The 24,616-nt window shown below is 39.6% G+C and overlaps 1 protein-coding gene across 1 annotated transcript in view; it reads right to left on the reverse strand.

The window, feature by feature from the left end:
* dock9b (dedicator of cytokinesis 9b) overlaps positions 1-24,616 on the reverse strand; it is a gene marked incomplete in the record, with an annotated part of 63,273 nt that overhangs the window by 15,970 nt on the left and 22,687 nt on the right. Inside the window, 32 exon segments of the mRNA XM_024294234.2 lie at positions 2,180-2,246; positions 2,327-2,441; positions 4,362-4,480; positions 4,555-4,651; positions 4,715-4,822; positions 4,892-5,070; positions 5,143-5,254; positions 5,327-5,410; positions 5,480-5,626; positions 6,995-7,066; positions 7,680-7,805; positions 7,882-7,951; positions 8,189-8,304; positions 8,376-8,465; positions 8,535-8,621; positions 10,954-11,075; positions 11,202-11,313; positions 11,445-11,537; positions 13,194-13,259; positions 13,508-13,695; positions 13,791-13,870; positions 13,964-14,086; positions 14,207-14,289; positions 15,801-16,130; positions 16,464-16,604; positions 16,683-16,757; positions 18,165-18,220; positions 18,302-18,476; positions 18,554-18,688; positions 20,940-21,035; positions 21,196-21,265; positions 24,344-24,426. Of these exon segments, the coding sequence (XP_024150002.1) occupies positions 2,180-2,246; positions 2,327-2,441; positions 4,362-4,480; positions 4,555-4,651; positions 4,715-4,822; positions 4,892-5,070; positions 5,143-5,254; positions 5,327-5,410; positions 5,480-5,626; positions 6,995-7,066; positions 7,680-7,805; positions 7,882-7,951; positions 8,189-8,304; positions 8,376-8,465; positions 8,535-8,621; positions 10,954-11,075; positions 11,202-11,313; positions 11,445-11,537; positions 13,194-13,259; positions 13,508-13,695; positions 13,791-13,870; positions 13,964-14,086; positions 14,207-14,289; positions 15,801-16,130; positions 16,464-16,604; positions 16,683-16,757; positions 18,165-18,220; positions 18,302-18,476; positions 18,554-18,688; positions 20,940-21,035; positions 21,196-21,265; positions 24,344-24,426 (3,617 nt within the window).

A 24,616-nucleotide genomic window follows, 5' to 3' on the forward strand; every position in this document is an offset into this window, starting at 1 on the left:
CTTTCAAATGCATTTCTGAGTGATTCTTTTTTCAAATTGTTGTGAATCAGGAGAAGAAAATACAACGTGTAAACAGAGAGCTCTCAGCAAAAGGGAGGGGGAGGGGGGGGCGGGGTTGCTCGATACATCAAAATGAAAAGAGCACTGGGAACGCTTTACGATAGATCAAACAATGAATCGGAGTGGGACTTTGAGATATTTCTTCTAGTAAAAACGTACCGTATTATACAGTACAGTAAATATACAGTAAGTGTACACTACTTTACAATTTAAAATATTATGCTGCATTTAACAAAAAAAACGAAAATTTTATTAACTTAAAGGATGAATATGGTAAGATATTAGACAAAAAATTATATAATAAATTTATTTTTTTTTAAAATATAAATAAAATAAAAACCATTTTATATAACAAATATTCTGGAGTATAAGTCTCAGTTTTTTCCAAAGTTGTGTGATTTATACTCCAGAGCAACACATATATGTTTTTTTCTTCTTTTTTATGGTCTTTTTTTCCTCTTTTTATTTTGCCTCCTGTAACTTGTGCTCCAGAGAGACTTGTACTCCGGAGTATAAGGCTTTCTGGTGAGACTTGTACTCAAGAGTATAAGTTTTTCTAGTGAGACTTGTACTACGGAGTACAAGTCTTTCTGGTGAGACTTGTACTACGGAGTATAAGTCTTTCTGGTGAGACTTGTACTACGGAGTACAAGTCTTTCTGGTGAGACTTGTACTACGGAGTATAAGTCCTTCTGGTGAGACTTGTACTACGGAGTATAAGTCCTTCTGGTGAGACTTGTACTACGGAGTATAAGTCCTTCTGGTGAGACTTGTACTACGGAGTATAAGTCTTTCTGGTGAGACTTGTACTACGGAGTATAAGTCTTTCTGGTGAGACTTGTACTACGGAGAGCCTTGTACTTCGGCGAGAGTTATACTCCAAAGTACAAGTCTTTCTGGTGAGAGTTATACTCTGGGGAGACTTGTGAACCGGAGATACATGTACTCCGGAGAGACTTGTACCTCACAGAGACTTGTACTCCTGAGAGCCTTGTACTTCGGCGAGAGTTATACTCCAAAGTACAAGTCTTTCTGGTGAGAGTTATACTCTGGGGAGACTTGTGAACCGGAGATACATGTACTCCAGAGAGACTTGAACCCTGGAGAGACTTATACTCCGGAGAGACTTATACTCTGGTGAGACTTGTACATTGGAGATACTTGTAGTTCGAGAGACTTTTACCCTAGAGAGACTTGTACTCCAGTGAGACCTGTACTCAGTGAGACTTGTACCCTGGAGAGACTTATACTCCGGTGAGACCTGTACTCCGGTGAGACTTGTACCCTGGAGAGACTTCTACTTCAGAGAGACTTATACTCCGGCGAGACTTGTTCACCGGAGGTACTTGTACTCCAGAGACACTTTTACCCTGGAGAGACTTGTACTCCAGTGAGACTTGTACTCAGTGAGACTTGTACCCTGGATAGAGCTGTACTCAGGTGAGACTTGTACTCTGGAGAGACTTGCACTCCAGAGAGACTTATATACCAGAGATACTTGTACATCGGAGAGACTTGTACTCTGAAGAGACTTGTACACCAGAGAGACTTGTAGATTGGAGAGACTTGTACACTGGAGATACTTGTACTCCGGATAGACTTGTATCCTGGAATGACCTGTACTCCGGAGAGACTTGTGCTCCAGAGAGACTTGTTTTTCTATGAGACTTATACTCCAGAAAGATTCATTTTCCAGAGAGACTTGCACTGCAGTGAGACTTACTGACTTGAAGACACTATTTTTCCATAGCTCTCTGTTTGGAGGGCTACATGTAGTGGTAGGGAGAAGCCATAGGGACAGAATTCAGATTCGGCCAAAGACTTGTACTCTGATGAGACTAATACCTTGGAAACTACAGTACTCGTATTTGAGTCATGAAATGTTCTTTTTAAATATTACTGCAATTAAAACAAACAAAAAAAACCTAAACATTCCAAAATAGAGATGTATATCTTTTCATAGATGTATGAAACTTTGATTCTCAGATGTAATTGAAGCTCACCAAAACACAGTTTGGTAAATTATTTCATAAAAGTAAAAAATAGTAAAAAACTTTGCTTTTTTTTTAACCTTCAGCTACATGAAAAAGTCACACCAAACCAAAGAAACGGCACTTACTCCAGTAATGTGAAGTAGTCCATCAACTCTGAAGGACAGGCTTTGTTCCAGTAGGTAAAAAGAGCCTCTGAAGAAAACAGAATTGAAGCTTAGAGTAAAAATATTTAAAAAATCGTCACCTTGTTGTGGAGAGCGATAAACACTCACCCTCTGACATGCTCTTGAGGATGTGCAGGAAGCACATGAGGAGGTTTTTGATTTCGTCTCGGTCTAGCTTGTCGCTGCGCAGCACGGCGCTTCCAGCAGTCGATGCGCTCTGGTTCTGCTGAGCCACGACCGTGCAGATGAAACAGGAAACAACAAAATAAAAGCTTTTAGTAGCAGCACAGACATCTCTGGAAGTCACACTTCAGAGAAACGTCAACCAAAAGGAGGAGAAAAGTCTGCAGGCTTTAAGAGAGAAATGGAAACTGCCAAACTCCCTGAAGTGGGACACTCAGAAGACAAAACTCTGGATATTATTGTACAGATTTCTTTCTCATTTAGTGTCATGGTGGAAATCTTTTTTAGGAATCGGTCTGAACTCTGTACAAGTATGACCCAGAAGTGATGGAGGAGGGGGTTGTAAGGGGTACTTGTGCGGGAGTCTCCCCATCCTGACTCCTGCCGCCATCCGGCAGGGGCACGGCAAGGAGGGAGAAGTCCATCGTGGCCCGCTTTGGGGGCGGAGCTTGCTCCTCCTTCGGGTGGAGGAGGAGCGGGGGCCAATTGACAGAGTGCCTCCTCAAAAACTTCTCGTTTAATTGGAAAGCCGGCTGACAGGGAGATGGAGCGCTGGACTTCTGATGGGGGGCGAGTCGGCATCCAAGAGTGCAAGTGATGGAAAATCATAAACAAGTCTTAAAGTGAAACCGTAACATTCAGAAACCCCAAAACGTTCAAGCGACTTTTCTTTTGAAGGGCTGTTTTCTCCTCATTTAGTCAAAGAAATACCCTTATTTTATTTATTGATGAAGCTAACTATACTATACGCAATACTCTATAATACTCTCATTCCATATAATAATAACCAATAATTATTTAGAGTTGGAAAGTCTCTTATTTTGAAGAAAAAAAAGGAAGTTGAAAATAGATTTGTGTGGAAACATTTGATTTATTAATTAAAATCAAATTTTAATGTAAAATACATTAAATAAAATAGTATTCTGTGAATCATTATACAAAAAAAAACTTTCTAAATTATTTATTTAGAAAAAAAATAAATAGTAATTTGTTAACATGTTTCATTAAACTTATTCGGTTGTCACCAGATGGAAAAATTTGGTAACTCAACATAAATCAACATTTTTAAGCTGCATTAGTGTATTGAGCCACCTATCAGTATAGTATGATTATCTAAATTACAGTGACACCTAGTTGAAAAGAAGGAGTACTACATGGAACAGCTGCTCTGCTGCCCTCTAGTGGTGGCCGTTTTTTTTTTCTTTATTTCCTCCAAAATAGAATTCTACCTTACAGGTTCACTCCCATTTAAGAATGATTTATTACTAACAAAGGCTCATTTTTATAATAATAGTGATAATTTTAATTATTTGTATTTATTTATTTAAAGTAACTGTATTGTTTAAGTGTTATTTATTATATTCGTTTTGGTGTTTTATTAGAGATTTCTCCTTTGTTGAATCAATTAAGCTTTTTTTTTTCATTCTATGCTGCAACATAACCATCATTTTTGTTTTTGTTCTGTACTGTAAAAAGAGTTTACTTAACTTACAAGATGCTAAAAAAATCACAATTTCTCGAAAGACATTAGAAGAAATGAGGACAACTCTTTTTTATTAACTTCGCAAAAAAATAAAATCTCAGTAAGTTGCTTCACATCTTATAATCATGCCAAATGTTAAAGGTGAATAAAGTGTTTTAGATGTGAAGTCAGGAATAATTTTGCTTTAATTTTGAGTGAAATTGGAGAAAAATAACAAAATACTGACAAAGAAAGACGTATTTTGATGAAAATTGTGTTTTTGGTGTTTTTAACATGTTCTTGTGGCAATTTTCTCATTATGCAAGACATATATTAAGAAAATTGAGCTTAAAATTATTCAAAATGCTGTGAATCACAAGCAGACAAAAAAATTAGGCTAAAAATGGCATAATAATAATTAAATAGATCAAAGATGACTGTAGTAATGGCTTTCTATAAGCACACATGAGCAGTTCTGCAGGTGAAGATGCTTCCTACCTTCTCCAGAGAGTTGTTCTTGTCCATAAGGCTGTTTCCTGAGTCGGTGGAGGCCAGCGATCCTCTGGAGTCTGCGTGGTGGACGGAGCTCACGTTGGGGGTGGAGCTGTGAGGAGACGCTGAAGAACACAGCAGTTATGACTTCATTAGATGTCTCGTTGACGGCGGTCCAAAAGGGTAGGAGAGCGCTCACCTGTTCCAGAGATCACCCCGAACACGTCTTTGTGCAGAGCGTTTTCTATGCAGCTTCCGGGTTTCTGGGGAACCACCAGAGAGTCCTCCCTCGTGTTCTGGCGAACACAATCAAGTCAGTTTCTTTCTCCCACATTTACCAAACTACCAATTAGGCTTACATTGTGGCTGCTGGGCGGAGCCGAATCCTTAACGTCCAGTCGGTGAACGTTTTCCTGCAGCAGGCCGAACAGAGGCAGGTAGAGAGTGGCCAGCCTGGCCTGCTGGCTCTGACAAAAAAAAGGATCCCAGCTCAGCAAAAACTTCGGGAGGTTCGAAGGCGTTCGAGCGGGGCTTACTTTAGTGGCGTAGCGGTCGTCGAACGTGTGTTTGATCATCAGCCCTTTGAGGACCTGGATGGCGATGTGGCGGACGTCTCTGTACTCCTGGAGCGCCGCTCCCACCTCCCGCAGGAGCAGGCCCACCAGGAAGTGGTTCCGGCAGAAGTCGTCGGTCAAGGAGTAGTCCAGCTGGAGATCTGCAGATGTTTTTTTGCAGGTTAATTTTAAGTGAAGACATGGTGTGTAAATCAGCGACAGGTATCCCTCACCTTGATACCTCTGGATTCTGCCCTTTCCGAAGGGCATGGGCAGGTTGAGAGGCACGAAGTGCTCGTGGCTGCAGACCACCCGCAGGAACTCAAACTTAAACTCGTATAGAGTCTAGAAGGAGCACAAGAGGAGCGGCGTTTTATTTAAACACTCAGTAGAATTCTTTCGTAAAAGTCTGCAAACCTTTGGGTCTCCAGGCACGAAGCAGTTCATGTAGTTGTTGATCTGCTTGAACACGAAGCCTCTGTCCATGAAGGTGAAGCAGCGCTAGAAGAAACATTTGAGTTTCTTGAATCCAGTCAGAGGGGTTGAAATCAAACAGAAGAGAAAAAGAACCTTGATGAAAACCGCCAGGCTGTGGTTGGCGTTCCGAGAGGCGTCGAGGTTGTCTTTGTACTTCTGGGTGATGTGCGGCATCAGCATGTTGACCAGGGTCTCCACGGCGTGTTGGTAGGAGGCGGAAAAACGCTGGTTCCTGGAGAGCTGGATGCAGGAAATCAACGCTATTAACTCAGGTCCCCGTAAACCTGGAGCTACGTTCACACCAACACATTCTCATTCCCAAATCCTCACATGTTGATCTCTGGTTAACGACCACTTGGAGTCATAAATATACGTTTGAGTGTCACCAACTCGCCATTTTTTTAAAAGCTGGCTGTTGGTAAAATCAAGGGTCCGCAACCCTCCAGACGCAGACTGGTCCTTACTACATGGACGGTACCATAACGCAGTTCCAGTACTCTAACCCAGACAACGGATGCAATACCGGCCCGGAACTGGTACTGGACACAAACTGGTCCCCGATTAGGGTACCGATACTGTACTAGAGTTAGGGTACAGTACTGCATTAGAATACTGGTACTGGGCTAGGATTAGGATACGGTACTGTCTTAGAATACTGGTACTGGGCTAGGATTAGGATATGATACTGTGTTAGAATAGTGGTACTGGGCTAGGATTAGGATACGGTACTGTGTTAGGATACCGGTAATGGGCTAGGATTAGGGTACGATACTGTGTTAGGATACTGGTACTGGGCTAGGATTAGGATACGTTACTGTGTTAGGATACTGCTACTGGGCTATGATCAGGGTACGGTACTGTGTTAGGATACTAGTACTGGGCTATGATCAGGGTACGGCACTGTGTTAGGATACTAGTACTGGGCTAGAGTTAGGATATGATACTTTGTTATGATACTGGTACTGGGTTAGGAAAAGGATACGATACTGTGTTAGGATACTGGTGCGGGGCTAGGGATATAATACGACACTGTGTTACGATACCGGTACTGGGCTAGGGTTAGGATACAATACTGTGTTAGTAAAATGTTACTGGGCTAGGGTTAGGGTATGGTACTGTCTTAGGATACTGGTACTGGGCTAGGATTAGGGTACGATACTGTGTTAGGATGCTGGTAATGGGCTAGGGTTAGGATACAATACTGTGTAAGGAAACTGGTACTAGGTTAGAGTTAGTGTACGATACTGTGCTTTCTACTATTTATTAGCGCATGTAGGGAAACTTTGATTCAACGATATCTCGCAATATTTCGTTCGGCGATACTTATCGATCTTACTTAGAGATTTATTGCCAGTATCATATAAACGTGGATTGCGGTGTTTTCATAGTGGGATCAAATATGCAGGTCATGCCCATTCAAGAATAAAAAGATAAAATATTTCTTAACTCACCAAAAGAAAAGGACTTTGAATTTGTGGGTAAAAGCAACTTGTATATGAGCTGCAGTTGCAGTGCTTCATATTGTGATAATTAAGTAAAATGAATTTTACCATTTTATTTCAATAAAGGATGTATGAATATTCAGGTAAGAGACACCAACAGACCTACCTTGACCCTACCGCTCTCGATGAGGAAATGGGCCATCGACTTAACCAGAGCTTCAAAGAAATACCAGGAATGCTGAAAAGCAAATAAAAGTAACAGGTTATATGTACGTGTGAAAACAAAAGCAATCCTCTAAATTAGTACTCAACAACCACGGTCGATAAAACAGACAAAAACACAACATACATTTTTTCTGTTTCATTTAAATGATTCTGAATATGTTTTATTTTGAAAAACTGCTGGATCAAACTCATTTTTGACATATGTCACATCAGTCAATCAAAACGTATCAGCATCCTTCTTAAAGCAGCACCAGATACTAAATGGTGAGCACCAGATACTGTATTTTGAGCACCAGATAATAAAAAATGGTGGATAGTAAAAGATGACGCATTTCAAGCTACATTCCCCAACATGACACACTGGATGAACATATATAATCCAGTTTTTGGTCAGACCAGCTCAAACTACCTCTGAATTTACTTAGAACCAGTTCTAAAGTCACTTGGTTTGGTTTGGCTCAATCAAATGCCAATTTTAGCCTCGTACAGATCGGTTGACAGCAAACCGGTCCATGAAATACTTATAGGTGAAGACGACTTCTTTAAATTTCCTTTTATTGTTAAAAAAAAAACCCGGCTTCAATAAAAATAGCTGTTTGAAGGGTAGAAACATAAATTGAGGTTACCTTCAGAATCTTGTTGCTGGTTAAAAAGTCTGTAGATGGTTTGAGAATGGCGGTCATGGCTTTGGCCAGCTCCTCGTGAACCGTTTTCACACAGGTGGAGGAGAAAGGTTCTGGCTTTAACACAAACTGACAAGAGCGAGGAATCTAAGTCAGTGATCTGAGCTTTTACAGACGTATTCACAAAATCCACGACAAGTGGCACCTTAATATAAGATCGCAGGTAATGCTCCAACCCCTCTTCGTGGCACTGTGCCACCACATGGACCATGACCCTAAAATAAAGGTACAAGTGGGACTCTCAAACACAGGAGAAATTTTTGTCTTTTTATATCGTCTTTGCACGCATTGCTAGCATAAAATATTACAAATTAGTGAAAGAATGCGTTTCTAAACTTCAGAATACATTGGAATTGTGTAAACGGTGAAAGAGGTCCGATAGTCGAAGGAATGTCAACACTAGCGCTAGAATGTTAGCCCTAAACCCCAACTAAGCGATTTCTGCTTCTTACTTGGTGACGTTAACAGCCACGTCTTCGTGGGTGGCTCTGGTCAAGACACAAAACAGCTGGTTGAGGATGGTGGGCAGAAAATTAACCATGACGTGACCTTCCATGGCGTGAAGGCTCTACAAGAGACCATAGACAAATATTAGACGGGTGAAGATTAAATCTTGAGATAAAAAACATTCTCATTTACCTTCAGATATTTGACAAGCCCTCCGTCTAAAGCTTGTTCCGACATCTCCACACTTTGACAGTGGTGGAAGAAGTTGTGCAAATGCTGATCCTGTTGAAAAGACGTTTTATTTGAGTCAAATTTCCACGTTTTAAACCGAAAGTAGGTATGGGCGTGTACCTGAGTGTAAACTGTGGAGACAAGATGGGTTGAGACTGTGAAGAGCGGTTTCCCTCCATCAACCCACTTAATGTCTGAGCCAGACTGCTGCAATGACAACACAAATTCAATTTTTTTAAAGCACACAACCAGGCTTATGTCTAACAATGTTTGGACCAAACACAACTAGACAACAGAAGACAACAAAATGGAAGTAGAACTTTAAAAAAGTATGAGATTTTATATTAAAGATGGATGGAGACCAGGAACATTTAATTTGAGCTATGTACACAATGTACGTTCAAGAAGCCACTTCTTAAATTAAAAGTCTCCATAAACGTTTAAATGTTCAAAACTCTCACGTTCACACATAGTTACGCAAGTTTTAAAACTGTTTCTAGGCTCTATGTACAATGCACACTGCTAGCTAAACCCCGTTGAAATTTGACCGATACGGGACTCGAAAACTCAGCTAATTTAAAGCATTAGAATTCAAAGAGTCACAAGTCACTGCTTTCGAGTCAAGTTCTGAGTCAACAGCAGGTAATTCCAAGTCGAGTCCCAAGCCAAGTCAAGTCACCTCCAACTCATTGAATGCTTCCAGTCCTCTCAACAACAGAGTAATATCAGGAATAGTATTTATTTATCAATATTTTGCAAGAATATTGAATCCAAGAAGAATGTAAAATGTATAGTGATTATATGTATGAGTACAACATCTAGTTCTACATTTAACATTTCTGTTTTAAATATGATTTCTCTTTTTTCCCATTTTTGTTTTTTGTTGACAACTTCCTAACTTTTATACCAAAACTTAATAACAATAGTGAAAAACATTTACTAACATTGGTTAGCTCACACCAACGTGGGCATTATTTGTTTGGACGCTGTGCCGACACATATGTAAGAAAAACAGACAAAGAGGCTGCATGGCTAGTTTTGTCAATATACTTTTTAATCTTTGGATTTGGAGGAAACTAGCAAGTCTTTCCAAGTCAGGGGGCTAAAGTCCGAGTCAAGTAACGAGTTATTGATGTTAAAGTCTAAGTCAAGTCCTGAGTTATAGCCGTTCAATTTTAGGTCAAGTCTCAAATGACTGCTGTTAAAGTCCAAGTCAAGTCCTAAGTTGCTGCTGGTCAAGTCCAAGTGAAGTCCCAAGTTACTGCTGTTGAAGTCCAAGTCAATTCCCAAGTTAGCGCTGTTCAAGTCCAAGTCAAGTCCCAAGTTAATGTTGAATTCCAAGTCAAGTCATGAGTTACTGCTATTGAAGTCCAAGTCAAGTCCTGAGGCACTGCTGTTGAAGTTCAAGTCAAGTCACGAGATACCGCTGTTGAAGTCCAAGTCAAGTCACGAGTTTCTGTTGTTGAAGTCCAAGTCAAGTCAAGATTTACTGTTGTTGAAGTCCAAGTGAAGATCCAAGTTACTGCTGTTCAAGTCCAAGTCAAGTCCCAAGTTAGTGCTGTTGAAGTCCAAGTCAATTCCCAAGTCAATGTTCAAGTCCAAGTCAAGTCACGAGTTACTGCTGTTGAAGTCAAAGTCAAGTCCAGAGTTACTGCTGATAAAGTCCAAGTCAAGTCCCGAGTTACTACTTTGGAAGTCCAAGTCAAGTCATGAGTTACTGCTGTTAAAGTCCAAGTCCAGTCCCAAGTTTCTGTTGTTGAAGTCCAAGTCAAGTATAAAGTCATCAAATTTTTGACTCGAGTCCTATTCAAGTCAAAGTCATGTGACTCGAGTCAACACTTCTGATTGCCATTGGATTTGTATATCTGGTGAACCCAGACACAGCAACGACCCTGACGATGTCTGTGCTTGTTCTACAAATAAAGACAAACCAAGGCTACACTCCTGATGTTTCACAAGATTTTCACCACTTCTAGCACCTAGCTTCTGGGTTAGGTGGCGGAGACACGCTACTAAAAAAGAAAAGTGTAAACACCACGGGCTAGACGCGCGTTCAAGAACGGACGTCAAATGTCCGTTATGTTCATAGGTTTACAGGTACCTTGTTTTTTAGGAGCCACGATGTTTGTATAGCCTGGGATTTAAACCCCTGACCAACCAATTGACCTGTTCTGTCTCCCCAACTGCTGCAGAGTTTGGTTTGTGCTGCAGGTGCAGTCAAATTTGCAGTAAACCACTTCTTATCCCAGACCAAACAAAATGCAGAAACAGGAATTCAGCTGTGTGGTTGCTGCTGACCGATTTAAAGGATTTAACGTCACATTTCAAGGGCATATCTGTGCTGGAACCTCCTGAAGCCCCCGGAGGCTCCCAATCCAATCACCACTAATAGGATCTCTACTTCTTAGTAATGAAAGGCATCAAGGACAGAGAAAAGGGGAAACACTAAAATGTTTGCCTTTAGAAAGAGTAAGAAAGTATCAGTGTCAGAAAGAATTCTTATAAATGACTCGTCCGGTGTTGATAAAATGTTTTTTACCTTGTTGGAACCATCCTGGGAGCTCAGGTACCCTGGTAGAAGATGGGCAGCCACAGACAGCTGCTGTTCATTCACAATGACTCTGCTCCCATCCTTTAGCAAAGGCAGCCAAGCTGAACCCACTAAGGACAGAAAAGAGGTACGGCTATGTGATTGTTGAGTTAATTGGATTCCAGTTCAAGTCAGAAACAGATATTTGCATAAATTTTCCAGTATTTTGAAAGGTAAAAGAGAGAGTGGCAGCCAACCTGGAGTCTCGACCAGGTCTTTCTTTTTGCTGTTGCCATCACAGCTGACGTGATAGAAAGTGAAGAGAAGGTGGTGTTTCTCGTGCAGCTGAGTGGGCAGCTCGATCTTTATCTGAGAGTGAAAACGAACAGTTTCCTGGGGTTAGACATACGTTTTAAACAGGTATCATTCCATTTACATCACAGATGCTTTAAATCCTCTGATAAACATACAGCGATTATTATAAACGGTGGTGGAGGTACCTCGTCATAGAACTCGGGGTTCTGCTGATGGTGCAGGACGGCTGCATACGCCTGCTTGGTGAACAAAGGCCTGCCAGGACGACCATAAATGCACTGCAGCAAAGTTGAAAAAAACACTGGTTAGCCATACTGGGGAAGAAGAGAAGAATGAGAGATGCATGTAAACGTGTATGTGCATACATAGTTCAAAATTAAGTAGTGGTTACTCAGTTTTGTCATTTTGTTGAAACTGGAGAAAGATAAAGAGTTGAATTGTGAATGGTAGGACACAAATCAAATTAGTGGGATAAGAGTCAGAACCTAAGAGCCTAAATTCAAGGATTTTGAGTGTTAAGTCAAAACTGGGAAGTTCAAAGTCAGGACAGTTTAGGCTATAGTCAAGTCGAGTTTAACCCTTGTGCTATCCAAAGAACATTAACGTTGGGAGTGGGGTCATCTGGACCCACAAGACAGCAGGGTAAACTTTTTTTTTCCAATGGCTTTTGATTTCAACTGGTGTCCCTGGACGACATGTAATTCTGTCCACCATTGTCATGGTAAGGATAACAAGTCAATGTAAAGGAGGAGTCATCTGGACTAAACAAGATAGCAAAAGGTTAAAATTAAGACTGTTGAGTCTAAAGTAAAGACCAATGAGTTTATAGCAAAGACAGTTGAGAATAAAGTCAAGACCGTTGAGTCCAAAGCAAAGACAGTTAGTCTAAAGTCAAAACCAAAAAGTTTATAGCAAAGACAGTTAAGTGTAAAGTCAAGACTATTGATTCCAAAGCCAACACAGTTGGCCTAAAGTCAAGACCGTTGAGTCTAAAGCCAAGAAGTTAGTCTAAAGTCAAGACCGTTGAGTCCAAAGCCAAGACAGTTGTGTCTAAAATCAAGACCATTTTATCTAAAATCAAGACTGTTGAGTCAAAAAATAAAGACAATTGGTCTAAAGTCAAGATCGTGAGTTCAAAGTCATGACTTCCAAGTACAGTTAAAAAGACTTGGTCTAAAGTCAAGACTAATTTCAATATGTTAACCTTAAAATGAAGACCATTGAGTTTTAAGTCAAGATAGTTTAATTCAAATCACCAGTGTCCAATAACCTTGTTTAAAGTCCAGACCGCACAATCTTTAGTCAAGATAGTTGAGATTGAAGTCAAGATTATTGAATCTAAAGTCAGGACACTTGCTCAAAGTCAAGACTTCTCAGTCAAAAGTCAATATCACTAAGTCCAAAGTAAACACAGTTGAGTGCAAAGCAAATACCCTTGAGTCCAAAGTCAACAGTGCTAGGAACACAGTCAAAACACTTGATCCAAAGTCAAGACCGCTGAATCTAAAATCAAAGCAAAAAAGTCTAAAATCGAGATTTTTAATTTAAAAGTTTAAAATTTAAGACACTTGATCCTAAGTTAAGACTGTGAAGTCTACAGTCAGGACAGCTGAGTCCAAACTCAAGACCAATGAACTTGCAGAAAGAACCATTGAATGTTAAATCAAGATTAACTACAATTTTAATTACATTGTTGCTACATAAATTCCAAACTTTTTCCACCAGGTGAAGACCAAAATGACATTGAACCAAAATATGAAATTTAGGAATTGAGCAAAGAAAGTGTGCAACATCATCAAACTCAACAGAAGAGGTGTCAACTCCAAGACCAGCAAGTACAAGACTATAAAACAACTTCATTTTTTTGTAGTGTAATCCCTATCTTATGCAAATGGATTAAAAAAAGAATAGAAATGTAATGTGTGTGAATGTACCTTCAGTGGTTGGGCTTCCTCTTCATCCGAATCCTTAAATTCAATACAAACAGCAATATTCCTCGCCTAAAGACAAGAGTGGAACCACACAAGGCAGATTACAGTAAAACCCAACCAGGCACTTCTCCCATATGGAATTGACCTAGTGGCAATCATCAATCTGCATTATAGTATTAATCAAAAGCTGCTACTGCTGATCTAAGGCTGGAGGTTGATGCCAAAAGGTCTCAGACTAAACACAAAAACTAATCAGCTGATGATGTGAGAAGGGCTGCCAGAAAAAGTCTTCATCTTTACTGCATTGCTGTACGTACCTTTGCAAAAGATTTCTGCCCGTCATATTTGAGGTGTTTGGGGTAAACGTAAAGGTGGTTTTTATAGATGGTAAAAGGTTGGGAACACTTTGCGATACAAGGAACAAACTCCTCGACCTCTAGGAGGGTACTGCCCGGCCCGTTTGCTTCAAAGTTCTTCAAAGGGATGTAGGAGGAAGTGAAACAGTCTATAAACAGTTGACAAAAAACAAACAAACAAAAGTTCAAGAGTGGATAAAAAGATGGTTTGAAGGGACTAGTTTACACGTTTAGATGGGTTTACTTGTCACATCCGGAGCCACGCTATCAATGGTGACATCTAAGTTTCCTAAAAGAACAGGGAGTTTGGCCATTTTCTCTGGTCTGTGGGGAAAACAGAGGAAGGAAATCCAGTTACAAATATATCAAAGGGAGCCAAAGATGGATAAGAAGTGACGGGGGAGGGGGAAGGCATACTTTCTGAAGTCAGTGAGCAGTTTGAACATGTCTTCGTCTGACAGCTTGCTGCTGTCCTGTCTGTAGAGAGCCGAGAATCGAGCGTTTTTGTCCAGAGTTCCAGACGCATCTTTAAAAACCGACCTACAAACAAAAAAAGGCCAAGACTTACAGTACGTTTCATCTTTATCACTTTCGGGTCAAAATTGACCCATTTTCAAGTGTGGAAAACGGGTCAATTTTTAATATTAGGGTTAAGTTTACCTTGCAGCCCAGGCGAAGGGCATCCTGTACTGCCCAAGTCTGCTGCAGGCCGTCTTTGCATTCTTCAGCACCTTTTGTGCAATCTAAACAACAATATGTTCATTAATTTTCATTTAAATCAGGTGGTGTTAAACATCCGGTCCGCCAGATGGTTAAATCCAGCCCAGTCATGAAGAGAAAAAAATATAAGGATGTTGGAAAAAAAAAAAAAAGAAAGTTTCTAGCCCATTCCGATGGCGAGTTACGTTTATTTAAAGGGTAACCAAACAGGGCAGTTGGAGGCTGATTCCATTTTCAGACCAGATCTGAGAAATGCCAAAATTGGGGTGGGGCTAGTGGAGTCGAACTGAGTGGCGGAGGTGTGGCTTGGATCTATGATTGACGGTTAGGTTAGCTTTTTGTAGCTGTAACACTAGAAGGCACAGTTCTTACGCTATTTACAGCTTAGTTTTTAGAGATAGTAAAAATTTACAACAACATCAATCACTTTTTAAGCTTTAATTCCACCCATGGTTTGTAAAAAATGGGTTAAAAATGAGGGAGCTAGCCTGATTTTTGCGGTTGATATCTGCATGTCTTACATTGAAACAGCTGCATTCTGTTGATGCAACTCAATGCATAGCAATGGCGCCTGGGCGTGCACATCTCTGTCTATAGCAGCGAATAGGCAAGGGCCAATCCAGTAATATATATCAATGCTCAAGACGCTGTTTTTGCAGAACTGCCGGCGCAGCTGAAGGTTTGCAGGTCCGAAGGGGACCCGAGTCTGAGAGTGGTAAAATGCCGCTAGCATCATAGCTAATAAAGGCTAACGTATTAAGCAGAGTGAAACGTTCATTAAATCCGTCTCCAAGACAGAGTTTGCTGGATATAATGCCAGTAGATTTATGACAACTGAAGGCAATACACCTGGCTACGAGCCATGCTAACACTAACGACCGACCATAACAGAGTCAAAGATGGGTGGGGCTTAAATATTGGAGCTGCACAGCATGATGACATGAACCTTCTCAGACATACACCAGCTGAATCAAAAATATCAACTGTAATACCTCGTTTCAATCTATAGGGGGCAGCACACAGACGGTTTTTGACTATATTTTTATGAATTAAATAAGTTTATTTTAATTTGGCAAAAACTTGGCAACAACCAACACTTGTAAAGCCAGATTTGTAGAGGTCAACAGCCAAAAAAAAGGTGATTTAGTGTTTGGTTACCCTTTAAAGAAATGGCCGCAATGTGCAATTCCGCCACCAGGGGTAGCAAAGGAAAAGAAATACCGGCATAACAAGAGATCAAGAAATAAACAGCATTTCTTTGCTACGTCTGGGTAGGTTCCCTGCCAGCTTCACTGATGTTAAGTTGCTATTAAAACTATCAGGTGTGACACAGCAATTACCAAAATATAATAATAATAATAATAATAATAAGTGATTACGCTACTAGGTTGATTCAGACATTTTTTACAACTGAGAAAAAAGTAAAACAACCAGTTAATTTTGCTTTTATGTTACTAGTTTGGCCCACTTGAGACCAGACGGGTTGAATGCAGCCCTTAAACCAAAATGACTTTCACACCCACATGCTATGTACCTTGGTAGAGTCTGAACTCCTCATGTACGGTTCAGTGCAGTGGGTGATCCCCCCTTGTAGGACTTTCTCTATCCTAGCCACCAGAAAGATCTCAGGATGGGGGCAGGTGACGGAGAACACCCCCTGCGTGGGGTATTCCAGAGCACGCTCCTGCAGCTCGGTACTCCTGTGGCTCCCCACAGGGCTGCTGCCGTTTATTTGCAAATCCGGCCCGGGACTTGGCGTCATCTGTCGCACCAGGGGGTGGTTGAGGTCCACGTGGAAGTCGGCGGAGATCTTCCGACTGTTCTGGACGTCAAATAAGGATAGGACTACGTAGAAAGGCTCTACCTTTGTTTTGAAAATATAAAAAAAAAAGACAAAAAGGAAGGAAAATTTGCTGTCAAGACAAATACATTCATGCGTTTCAGTTACCATGAGTGTTTGTGTGGCTCGTATTAGAGTGGAAGCTAATAGCTGCTGTCTCCCTGCAGACTTCTGCTTCCACACAGAGTGACGGCAGGAAACCAGCAGGATCTTGGCGCTGACGCCTGGTGAGAATCCCAGGCTGGATGTCATGGCAACAACCCACATTTTAGGCCACTAATGCCTGTTTAATTTAGGGCCATCCATCCGAAGAGCCGACTCTCGCTCTATCTAAAAAGCACTGGAAGCAAAACGCACATTGGTCGTGGGGCCGTCTTCGTTCTCCGAAACGCAACCCTGAAGGTTGAAGGACAAGTTGTGACAGCTGACTTGGATCCTCTTCCCGAACTTTTCCTCAAACTGACGCACGTCTGGTTCGATCCCAGAGAAGTCCAGTTTCTGCAGGGATTTAAATGAAGAGTTTTTTTTTATAGTGAGGATCCATAGAAGGCGTCAGGTGAAAGAGACAAACGTCACCTGAGTGTCAGGATCCAGAGTTAACAGCTTGAGGCGAGCTTCACTCCTCATTTTGGATTCAATATCTCTGGCAGTCTGAGGGGAAAAACAAGCTAAAGTTAAATCTGGTAGTGAAATATATGCTACATTTTAAAATCAATCCAGTCCTTGCATACCCCCTTTGATACAAATCATGCTGTGACATGTATGTGTGGCATTTTTCTTATGAAAAAGAACAAAATTAAAAAAATATTTTATTTTTTTTGCATTTCTGAATATTTCTCCTTTTAAATTGTTGTCAATCAAACTATCGCAAAGACGCTCTGTTTGATTTAATGGGCCGCTGTGATGTCACAAAATCGCACGCGCAAGCTTCCTGATCCGCCTGATGAATAAATGCGAGTTTTTTCGCAAGGTTTGGGAAGCGACACTAAGTTGGGTCGCAGCTGGAGGACCAGTCGCCCTTCCCCCCCACAGGTGGTGCGGTGACTGCCTGCCCCGTGGGAGATTCTCGCCCCATCCCCCGTCCGGCTCATCCGGGCGGGGGATCGTGTTTCTCACGGGGCCGTGTCTGGTGTTTCGCGCATCTCCCCTGCTGCGACTCCCGCCAGGGGGGTCCCCAGTCTCGACAGCGGTCCCTCCCCTGGCGAGCTGCCTCAGCTGGCGCCTAGCACCTGACTTAGAACTGGTGCGGACCAGCAAAAGCATCCTGAGGACTCTTGTTAAAATGTTTTCTAGAAGTTCCCCTTTATCAGCTGACAGCAATAATCTCCCTGATCCTCTATATTTATGATACATCCCCTTGCAGACAAAAAAATCTATTAATGTCTTATTTTTTTGCTACGCTTATGTTAGCTTGGGTTTGTGAGGTGCTATAAGCTAGAGGAAGTGAGCGTAAACAAAAGGGAAGATGGCAAATTAGCCGAGGCTAACTTCTGCACCAACCCAGAGGGGAATTTCTAATGAACTCCTGCTGAAAATAAGTCTTAAAAAACAACAAAACCGATTTGTTAGGAAAAATAATGGAGCACTGTTTAGTAAGATTTGGCATTTTTAACATTTTTACAAGATAAATGATGTAAATGCTTTCTTCTTTCCCTCCTTTTTTTTTTGCTCTTGCTTCTGTTTTTATGCTAATTGTTGATTAAATTGTTCACATGTCAGGACTAAAATGTTGTTTTAGCATGTGAATTTTGGACCACAGATTGTGTACTCTTAAAATTTTAAATAAAGAAAAAAATGCTTTTTATTTTTTTCTAAAAAAAAAACACATAATTAAAAGACTACCGGGAACGATTTTACAATATTTTACAATTAGTGAAACTCCCATTGAGCTAAAACAGATGAAACCATGTAAAATTCTTTGTGTAAGAAAAATATTTATATATTTGAAAAATTAGGCTGAATGATCAAATTGCCACTCAGCTCCAAACGTGTTCTGCATAATTGAACATCAGATGCATAAAGTAAAACACAGTTGATGCCTTTCAATACATAAACTACCTGAAAAGTGTCTTGAAAAGCTCCTGAGGAAAGGTCTGTTTTCCCATGTTCTTCATCTGTTAAAAAAGTCAAAGTGTTGCAGCTAAAATATTAAATAAAATCATAAAAAAGGGTAGAAAACGTGAATCAAACCAGACCGTCATGCAGATCTCCGTTCCTCTTCTCCTGCATGACCTGCTCAAAGCTGCTGTGGAGAATCTTGTTGAGCGTGCTGATCCACTCCTCCATTTCTGCATCACTGTCTGCAGCCAGCAGGAAGGTGCTCTTATCCTGCATCTTCAGCTCAAAGCCAAAGCGTCGCACTTTGCTGTTCTGAAAGGTTGCACGCAGCCCATTAAATGGGTTATCTTTAATAGAAGGCGTTCAGAACCACGTTCAGGTGATGGTACCTGCACAACTCCCATGCAGGAGTCAAGGAAGATGGTTCCTTTGGGCTCCTTGGAGGTGTTTTCATCTTTGTAGAAATTAAGGTTGTAGGATCCGTCACCCAACTGGGCCAGATGGAAGTACCTCCTCTTGAAGGACTAAGAGGGAAGAAGAAGTGATGGATGGACGATTGTTAGCAAAAACTAACCATAAATGTATTTGTAAACAGGAAAAAACTATGCATGATGCAGTTGTTTGTTGCTTAAAGGGCTGCGGTAGATCATGGAGCTGAGCCGTCCACTTAACAGGAGCGTGGTGATCAAATCCTAGCTGTAGGCAAAACACTTAGCCATACATTTATGAGTTTGTTGAAGTGCTTGTTTTTCAAAGTGCTTGAAAAAAAAAACAACAGCCATTGGAAAACGCAATAGAAAAAAATGCAATATTAAAGCTGAACACTAGAGGGCAGTATTGATGTTTTTTAGCTGTAGTTTATTTGTAGTAAATAACCTTAAAGAACAACAGTCATTAGAAAACGTAATAGACAAAATTGCAACAATGAAACTGAACACAAGAGGGCAGTAATGAATCTTTAGCTAAAGCTTATTTGTAGCAAAGCATTAGCATAGCTACAAATAAACAACTAAGGAAACCGTTAGCATGGTTTACTATGAATAAACTACAAATAAGCGAATGTATAATAATAAAAAGATAAAATGTATAATAAGCTTTGCTACGAACAAACTACGGAGTAAAACAACTAAACAAAGTGTTAGCATGCTTTGCTACAATTAAACAACAAATAAGCGACAAAAAAAAACATTAGCATTGTTTCCTTCAAATAAACTACAACCATTAGCATGGTTAGCTATGAATAAACTACAAATACAAAATAAACAAAGCAATAGCATGCTTTGCTACAATTAAAATACAGATAAACTATTAAAAACATTGGCATTGATTCCTACAAATAATCTACAAATTAATAATAAAACAAGCCTGGTTTGGTACGAACAAATTACAACCAAACAAAAAAACCCAGCATGAATTCCTACAAATAAACTACAAATTAAAAACTAGAAAAATTGATTGGTTTGCTGCAAATAAACTACAAATAAACAATTAAGAAACCACTAAAATTATTTCCTATGGATAAACTACAAATTAACAAATAAAAATAATAGCAAGGTTTGCTACAACACACTACAAATAAATGACAAAAAAACTACTGAAGCAGGATTTACAATGATAAACTACAAATAAATGACTTAAAAAGTTCTGAAGCTTGATTTCCTATGAATAAACTTCAAATAAACAACTAAGAAACAATAGCATGGTTTGCTACGGATAACTAAACCAAGCATTAGCAAACTTAGCATGGTCTGCTACAAATAAGCAAAACATAAATGACTAAACAAACTATTACCATAGTTTGCTACGCATAAGCAGATACTAGTATTAGCATGTTTTGCAACACATGCTAATACTAGTGTTTGCTACTCACATTCATTTTAATAAATCTAGATAAAAAACTGCAATGATACAATTGAATACTAGAAGGAAGTGATGATCTGATAACAGAGGATATATTGGTAATATTTTTAACTCAGGTTTATATTGAACAACAGAGTATAAGGGCAAAAAAGTCTTAAATTATTTTAAAAAATGTCTACATTTTACGAAAATAAAAATATTAATTTTGTATTTCAACATTTTCAACTTCCTAAGCAAAGATTCTTTGCTCTTTTCTCTTGCTATTCAATGCTAAACTTGTTATTTCACGAAAATAAAGTTGTACATTTATGAAAAAAGTGAAGCCGATCCAGCGAAAGTCTTGAGCATTGCATCATCCGATTTTTCTGAGTGTCTGCCACATAAATTAAATAAAAAATGCTCGCTTGCTTTAGTTGAGACATTTTAAAAGCTAAATGTAATATTTTATTTTTAAAAAAGTGTGACTATTTCTCTGTAGAACTGTTACTTTTTTAAGCATAAATTTACTATTTTATTTTGTAAATTTCTTTTATTATTACTAATTGTATCACTATCTTCTTAAAATTGTACATTTTTCTTCAAAATGCTGACTTTTTCTTCTAATTTAAACCTTTATTATCATATATTTATAGTTTATTTCTTTACTTTATGGTATCCCTAATACCCAGCTGTACTTAAGTGAGATATCATCTGCATATTTAAGGCAAAAGTCCTTACATTTTTTTTGTACACTTTAAGAAATACATTTTTTTATTTTTTTAAAACATAGCAAATAACCATGTATGTTAATATAGTCCAATTATTTCTGTGTACGTTTAAAAACACCATTCTTTTACTGAATGTGCCTCAATTATATGACAGTAAATATATGAGAAATTTAAAGACAAACAGTAGTTTTGTGCGTTTTACACTCACCCGCATTGTCACGCTGATCGCACTGTTCATGTTGCCTTTGTACAACCAGCCATGTTTGGACACCCCTCCCTTCTGGGACCCAAGAGAGGCTGCGTCCTGCAGGAAGTATTAAAAACACAGAACTTTACACTAGTTTTCATAAACACGCCCTTTCAGCCATCATTGAAAATGTTTTTTTTTCTGTGCTTGCAAGCTTTCATCACAAATTCCATCTAATTTGGAAGTGGGTGAAGTAAAGGTGGAAGCTCCTTTTTACCTCATCTTTCTCCACATCTTCATCCACCTCAAACAAATGAGCTGTAAGTTTCTCAGGTCTTGGCATTTTACTGAAAGAAAAAAAAAAAAAAAAAACATTCAGCCACGATTATATGATTCAGTTAAAAGTATGTATGTGACCTATTTGACTGTATGAGGAGTCAAACTTGTAACTCAATAGCCAGATGGTACTTTACTGGTCTTTAGGCCAAAACTGCGACCATATTTAACAAGAACACATTATATTTTAAGACCAACTCCAATGAAAATCACCTTCTTGCGTTTTTAATATGTTCTTGCCGCATTTTCCTTATAATAAAATGACCTATATAAAATGATTTGCGATCAAAACTGCGTTTCTGAGTATTTCTTAATTCAAATCACACTGAATCCGAAAACCGGATAATCGAAAAATCTGGGGCTCATGTTGAGCTACTGACTGGACGTGTCAAAGTCTCTTTTCATTTTCCTCGTCCGAGCTGGCCTCTGGCTCAAAACTGTACAACTGGATTGACCCATTATTGATTACTGATGCTGGGCATAGAATATGTCTTACAAAATGACAATGGCTTTTAGATTTTCTCTAAAAATTGCACAATGAGACTTAAAAAACCACTGGGTACTATAGAAAAAATATGATTGGAGAGGAACTTTAAGCTAGGCTAGAATTTCACTGGAGTATGACTACTGTATTTAGGACCAACAGAAGACCAAAGATTAAGTGACATTTGTGTAGATTACTAACAAATTTAAAACGAAACCTTCAAAAATCAAAAAACTTTGCTTAGACATCAATTCTCAAGCATTTTCTGTGCCCCCAAAAAATTCTCGATTTTGGCTTTCAGTCAGCCTCAAATCTCTCAAGAAGTTGTCTCATGTTTTTTTATGGTGTCTGACTGTTGTATACTAAATTTTAAACAGTTCAGAATTAAAATATTGGATTTTATCATTGCTACTGTGAAACAAAAATCCCCTTTTGCATCTTGCGACGTTTTAATGTTTTAATGCCTAGCCCTATGACATGGTAGTGTCATAGTCTAGGATTTGAATCTCTTACCAGAAAGTTGGTAGCTGAACCCAAAGAATCTACAATAAGACTAATGACTTAAAATAAATAACCACCAGAAGAGAAATATTTCATAATCAAATAACTTAAGTCTTAGAGACAAGTGCCCTAATGGGTGGATATGGGGTGCCAAAAATGGGCTAACCTGTACAGACCTTTACAAACTATTAATGTCGTTGACCACTAGAGCCTCATTTCTACCAGGCGGCCCGGTACGGGAAGAGTAGTACGGGACGGACCAGTTAATTCTGGCGAGCGTTTCCACTCACTTAAGCCACGCTTCCACTGAGCGTTTTTTTTCACGACGCACGTGTGGTGTAGGCCGCTTGCGTGTCATTGTAGTGCGACGACTAGAAAAACAACAGCAATGGAGGTCATCCAGGAGCTCATCAGTTTATTGCTTTACTTTTGGTACATCTTGTATAATAGGAATTTAATGTTGTTTGAAAGAAGATTCCGGCCGGCTAAGAAGAATATCGCCATAAAGAGGAAAACGGAAGCGCTATATTATTTCTAATGTCGTCATCTGCCAATCAACGGGTGGCTACAGCGGCTCCACTTGTTCTATTTTTCTATGGACCTACAACGTGATGGGGGCCCTCAAAAGGTAATGTTTAATGGATTAAACCGGACGGTACTGCTCAGTGGAAACGAGGCTTAGGTGAGTCTGTACAGTAAAAATGTTTGTGCAAATGTATTCTATGGGCGTGCTGCAGAAGAAAGGTCGTAGGGAAATCTTATACAACACATAAGGGAAAGTAGGTGATCCGCAGGTGTGTCGTACAGATTTTTAATTTTGTCAAATCCTGTGCACTAGGAGCCAGCTATTTCTGTTCACGTGATAAATGTGACTGATAGAAAGTAAGAAATTAGACAATCAGGGCGTCATACGGGCACTTTCGCACACATGCATACTCCATGCTAATACACACACCTTACTGTTGAGTAGAAAGTGGGGTTAGGGCCACCGTACAACACTGTTCATTATTTATACACAATCCTTATGAATACTTTACGATGCATTTACAAACACATGACAATCTTATGCTTCCGTTTTCACGATGTCCTTTAAGGTGGCCGTATGAGTTCGAAGACACACCTGTGCACCCCTAACTCAACCCTCTACCGGTCCAGCACACATATAGGTCAACCAAGGCTCTGTACGTCAATTATTCAGTACATCTTAGTATTTTCTGTGCAGCTTTTCTCTTTGCTTCTTAAGTGGCTTAAATTAGTATTGATTCCTGACAATGGATATTTTTTTTTTCCAATTAAGATTTGAAAACTTTATGAGCATGCTCTGTTTGGAGATTTGTGTTCGCCTAGAGAATCCTTTCATATCTGTATTAGTAGAGATATTTGACATAAAATCTCATAATTATATATCCAATACTTTTAAGATTTCAATGAATTGTTATTGTTTTTTAAACACCTAAAAGTCTATTTTAGTTTGTTTCTCTGACTAAATGTTAAGTGACATGCCGGCAGTTTGACCTTTGACCTGAACCAGGCCCAGCCGTCTCCAGGGAACGACTTTTTTGTTTTGTCTGTTTATAAACTTTGCACACGACATCTGCGAAGCTCGTTCCTGTCCTTCTTGACAGTGGCTCCTCCAAGGACACCCAGTGCATTGTGGAACTTTCCTCTTTTGTTTTAATAGTCTTAATCAACAGAGCTCCCAGAATAGTCCAAAGTTTTATGCAGGCCAAAAACAGGAAGCTCTCCATTGTTGTGAAGGAGGAGCTCCCAGGCAGATATCCCGTTTTCTAGGGTTTAGGATACATCACTGACAGGGCTGTAAACAAAAGGCAACATCAGGTAAACACAACATTACCAACATGGACTGGAGGGAATCTCTCGTTAATGGATAAAACTTCTTATTTAAAACTTTTTTTTGTATTTTTTAATGTAAAACAAGAACAAAATTATTTTATTTTTTAAATCTCCACATTGTCAGTTTAGCCCTTTTTAAATTGTTGGTCATACACGATGATGAAGATAACTATCGAGCAGGTCTGTGGGATTTTAACACATTGCAGTGTAAATGCACGACTCAGCGAAAGCCCATTAGTCACGCACTCACTTTGGGAGCTGGCGGAAGTCTCCGGAATACTCCTCATACTTGTAGTTGACCACGTGCCAGTCAGACTTGTACGTTTTGATGCACTGGAGAAACAGGAGAAATAAGAATGAACAAATATATGAGAATGAAATAGATGGTTGGTCAAACTTTAGCATTTGAAACTGGAAAGCCCCTTCTCATCAGCATCTGCTTATTTAGGATAATTACATTAACACTTCCCCACTGTAAAGTGTTGCATAAGGCACGTCTGCTTTTCTCGGTTTCAGAATCTAC

The sequence above is a fragment of the Oryzias melastigma genome, linkage group LG2, assembly GCF_002922805.2.
Source record: "Oryzias melastigma strain HK-1 linkage group LG2, ASM292280v2, whole genome shotgun sequence".
Classification (NCBI taxonomy): domain Eukaryota; kingdom Metazoa; phylum Chordata; class Actinopteri; order Beloniformes; family Adrianichthyidae; genus Oryzias; species Oryzias melastigma.